General features: G+C 41.1%; 2 protein-coding genes across 2 annotated transcripts in view; both read left to right on the top strand.

Annotated features, from left to right (window-relative positions):
* Window positions 1-261: 261 nt before the first annotated feature.
* On the top strand, window positions 262-1789 carry LOC133573115 (snaclec botrocetin subunit beta-like). The gene is made up of 7 exons (XM_061926029.1): window positions 262-330; window positions 417-479; window positions 584-602; window positions 686-771; window positions 914-1042; window positions 1314-1419; window positions 1495-1789. The coding sequence occupies exons 1-7, from the start codon at window positions 277-279 to the stop codon at window positions 1572-1574; spliced, it is 537 nt and encodes a 178-aa protein (XP_061782013.1). The 5' UTR covers window positions 262-276; the 3' UTR covers window positions 1575-1789.
* Window positions 1790-2459: 670 nt separating this feature from the next.
* LOC133573131 (snaclec botrocetin subunit beta-like) overlaps window positions 2460-4826 on the top strand; it is a 21153-nt gene continuing 18786 nt past the window's right edge. Inside the window, exon 1 of the mRNA XM_061926030.1 lies at window positions 2460-2502. The gene's annotated coding sequence lies outside the window, so the exon portion shown is untranslated. The remainder of the gene's footprint in view (window positions 2503-4826) is intronic.

Genomic DNA, 4826 nt, shown 5'->3' with positions numbered 1-4826 from the left:
TGTTGAAGCAAAGTTCCAACCAAGATAGTCCCACATTGTATGCTCCACATAAGGTGAAGCATCCTGTACATACAAAAAAAAAGTTTGACATTGATAACAATTGTGTCTTTGTTTCTTGTTTGGGTGTGAAATTAAACTCAAGTTAATAGACTAATTAAACCAATTATTTACGTCAACTTGTGACTATTTTTTATTCAGTAGTTCCTTGTTGCTGACACCAGTCCATAATTAACATACAGATCATTCCAGGGTTGCGTCAAGCCAGCAAATAAAAGGATGGCTCTTAGTTGTCCCTTAGTTCAGCATCCAACAGCCCTGAAAACTCCAAAGGTAACACACTACAACTTTAAATGCGACTTTTCGAACTCTATTTAATGGCATGTTCAATATAACAGAGTTTGTCTATCATTGCACAGATGGCGTTTTCTCTTCGCGTGTTTTTCCTCCTTTGTGGGATCAGTGGACTGATGACTGGAGCTGTAAGTCCAAATCTCACCTGCTGACTTCAATAAACATGTATTATCCTCTTTCATTGTCTGCTGTCTTCATATTTGTAAATGCTCTGTTCTTACCTTCTACACAGTGGTCTCGTCCTAGCAAAGGTTGGTAGCTATGACGACTTTTTTTTCAATTAACAATGACTTATTTTATGTGATTCATTCTGAAAATAATGATTATGTTGCAGAAGTTTGCTGTCCCAAGGGATGGACTCAGTTGGATGATCACTGTTACATCTTCCAAGCTGACGAAAGGATGTTTCTAGATGCAGAGGTATGAAAGAATTTCACAATGTAGTCATAATATATTTTTACACCAGGGGCTGCTGAGCCACCTGTTTGTTCATTTATCAAAAGATGACAACTATACGATGGAATGAATCAAATCTACTTTTTCACTCTGTTTCTACCATTAGAGTGTCTGCAACATTCTTGGTGGGAATCTGGCCTCAATCACCAGTGCGGTGAAAAATTCAGTCGTTCAAGACCTGGTTAATCATGCGGAAGTAGATGAAGCCTGGATTGGACTCAGTGATGCCATTGAGGTGAAACATTTAACAATATCAAAGTTGTCTAGTAGTCAGTCAAATAATTTATTGGCACCTATCAAATAAATGTATCCTCCACACTAAATCAGGGCAAACACGTGACAATAGGAGGTGTAGAGTTGAGTGTTTCATAATGATACTGTACGATGCTAATAATATTTTGAACACAATCAAGATGTCAAATATTGTGACAAAAGAGCAGTAAATAAAATTGCATGCAGTTGTTCTCTTCAGGAGTGACTCATTCAAATGTGACTTTGACTTCCAGACGGGAACCTTTCTTTGGACTGATGGCAAACCCTTCGAATTTAGTGACTTTCCATCAGTACTTCCTACGGATGGATGTGTGGTTATTGATGCTGACGCCACCACTGGTATAAGTATAATCAGTCAATCAAATTTAGTTGAGATTAACTGTAATGTCACTCTGAAAACTTTTTCTTTTCTAGAATCATGGGAGGGTGAGGATTGTGACAGCCTAGAGCCATACGTTTGCATCAGAGACGCGTGCTGTGACCACCATAACTAATCAAACCATATCATCATATCTTCTACAACAATGTCTTTCACTCATCACAACGAGTGTACTGAGAAGATATTATACTTTGTGGTGTCTTTGTGTATCTGGGTTGACTATCAAATATGTTTTTCTCCTACGCTGTTCACTTGTTGAATGTTAGTGGAACACATTTGAAACTGAAACACCATCTTTCTACTAAATAAAGGAAGCTATCTGCATGAAAATATGTATTTGTGTCTTATTTTCCACACAACCAATTCTGAACTTGTGCATTGCTTAATTATATGAAATGGCAACTTTGTCCATGAACAACAATTGTAATTTTGTGCAATTTAGCTTTTTTTGTTTTTAAATACTTCTTCACAGTAACATTTTTCAAAGCAAAAACATATAATAAGAACACCACTGGCCAGCTTATTACCATCAGTGGTTTGACAGAACACATTTTATTGAAAATAGTCTATATTTTTCACAACTACGATTAATTTGAAATGGCAATCCGCCCTATTTTGCCTATAAAGCCCTTAAAAACATCCAAACACCTCCAATAGGATTTTATATACATGATGATACATGAAAACAGAAGCATTTATCATAACATTCAATATAAACATACGCAGCGAATTAATTTAAAAAACGTATCACGACGGTCGTGTTTCTTCAACATCACTGATTATTACTCACTGCAGACTTCATGAGAACCAACAAACATAATAAATCATCACTTACTGTACAATGTCAATGTACAATCTGTCATTAGGATGAGGACTGCTAGGATGTTCATATATTTCCATTTAGATGAAGAATGACTCATGATCCTCGCAAAGAAAAGGGTGGTGGAACCAAGCGTTTTTTCGTGTCGTTCTTGCCAAGTCTTAAATTGGCTGTCAAAGTGTACCAACTTGTCGGAATACTTCCTCGTCCTTCTACTATCCAGGTGAGATGCATGATCTATGATCTACAATAACATTTGACGGGCAAGGAAACGGAAAAGCAGCTGATCAGTCAATCATTTCAACATTGGGCGCCACTATAAATAGTTTGTCTGCGTTAGCGCTTATAATAACAATATCACTATGAATATGACTTGTTAATATTCAAGTCACCAAATGTCAATGGAGTATTCTGGATGTTTTTTTTATTGGGTTTCATGGGCGAAGTAGAGGACCTCACATTGGCTCTGCTGTCAGCCGACTTTTATTTACGAGTTAGAATACAACCCCAAAAGGGACAAGCGGTAAAAATGGATGGAAACTCCATCACATTGTGGGTGTAACAATACTCAATGATACTTTACAATCTGCGATGCACCAAGACCGCCAGAAATGAACTTGAAAGTGGCGAAAGAACACAGTACATCAGTACACGTTTTTAATGTTGAAAACAAGGTTTGATATCATCCATTGCGACCAGATAAGATATTTTCTATTTTTATCCATTTTTTTCTCAAGCAGTTCTGCCCAGCCAGTTATTGTGAGGTTAGAGCCAATCAGAAGAACATGTGCGCCCGTCGGTGGAGCAAAGTTACACCAGCAAACTAGTAATCCAAAACAACAAAGAAGTTAAGAAGACGTCAACATTTTGCAAAAAAAGGAAGGCGGACCACAGAAAATGAATTTAAAGAAGAATAGGCAGTGAAATATGGCTTTATTTAGCCACAAACTGTTGTCCCTGTGAAGAGTGCCATTGTCAAATGCCATTTTGACACAAAAAAGGGCAACTTCCAAAGGAGGTATGTACCTGACATGCAGGTAAAAACATGATTTATTCCTCGAAAATCAAAGAAGCACCAAAAACAGAAAAAAGAAGATGAAGGAAAAAAGTGCCGATCGCACTGGATGCTAGGGCTAACACTTAGCATAGACTAGAGACAGGAATAATCACGTAGCAGTTGCGTGTAGCAAACACTTAGCATAAACTATGGACATGGAATACGCAGGGAACTGTGGCATGAAACTAACAAGACTTTGTCATGATCCATGGTCCGGATCATGTTTAGTTTAGTTATGTTCTGTTAGTTTTGGACTTCCCGTTTAGGCTTCCTTGTTTGTCTTTGTCACCATGGCGACTTATTGTGTTCACCTGTCTCTGATTAGTGCTCGTCCGCTCACCTGCTTCCCGAGCACTAATCAGAGGCATTATTTAAGTTACCTTTGCCTGTCAGTCTGCCTGGCTTCATTGATTTTGTCACACTGTTTACGTCTCGTTCATGCCAAGTAAGTTTTGTTCATTCCATGCCATAGCTTTTGCTAAGTATTAGCTTCACTTGTTTTAGGCACGCTTGCCTTTTTGTTGTGTTGTTTGTGTTTTGGTAGTTGGGTGATTTATGGTAATAAATCAAATCCTACCTTTACGCCTTCGTCCGGAGCCGTCTTTTGCATTGAGAGAACAAACCGCAGCAAGCTGCAAAACCCCCATGTGACAGAATGAAGCCAGCTTTCCCCAGTTCTTTCGCATTTGACAGCCAGGAGATGGAGACGCTCTGCCAAAGACGCAAGCCAGCCAGAAAGGCTTCGTTCCGCCGCCAAGACGCGTCGTTCCCCCAAACTGCTCCTCCGGAAAACAGCACGCCACATACAGCCCAGTCTTCCTCGCCGCCATTGTTTGGTAATCCGGTATCTCATTTTGCCAAACAGTTTTTAGATTGGGCTGCAAGCCAAAATACCGGTAGCTCTGACAACATCATAACTCCATCCATTTTGAATGACGTCACTCCGCCCACTTCCGAAAACGTCAATGAAATGGCGCGCGGCGATGACATCATTCCGCCGGCGTCGTCAAGGGAAGACCCTGATCAGGATTTTCTTTTTTTTCCGTCTGTCTCCCTTTGTCAGCCACCTCCTAAAGACTTTTTTCCAAAAGTAAAATACCATCAGGACATTTTTTCTAAAAGTAGATTTTGTCAACCTCGGTCACTTCCGCCCCCAGTGACTCTGACTCCGCCCCCAAGGACTTTAGCCCCACCCACAACACAGACTTTTTCCTCCTATCCTCCCACACAATGTCAGGTGGGGGCGGGGAAGAGACAATTTGGACAATTTAGAGGGGAGGATTCTGCCCCCCTCCTGACCTCCCTCCACCCACCCCGAAAGACTGTACCAGGCCGCAAGGAGCGCGTCTGGTATCCGCTATTTGAGGGGGGGGGGCTGGGGCCGGGAGCTGTGCTGGTGAGGTGGCTCGGCTGCGCCCAGCCAGGCAGCAACCTCCATCCCGGCCGCCGCCACCAGTCTTTCAGCCTGCCAAGCCGCAACCTCCGGCCCG

Source organism: Nerophis lumbriciformis, linkage group LG01, assembly GCF_033978685.3.
Source record: "Nerophis lumbriciformis linkage group LG01, RoL_Nlum_v2.1, whole genome shotgun sequence".
Lineage (NCBI taxonomy): Eukaryota > Metazoa > Chordata > Actinopteri > Syngnathiformes > Syngnathidae > Nerophis > Nerophis lumbriciformis.
The sequence above is the reverse complement of the archived record's forward strand: the minus strand, read 5'-3'. Positions and strand labels throughout refer to the sequence as shown.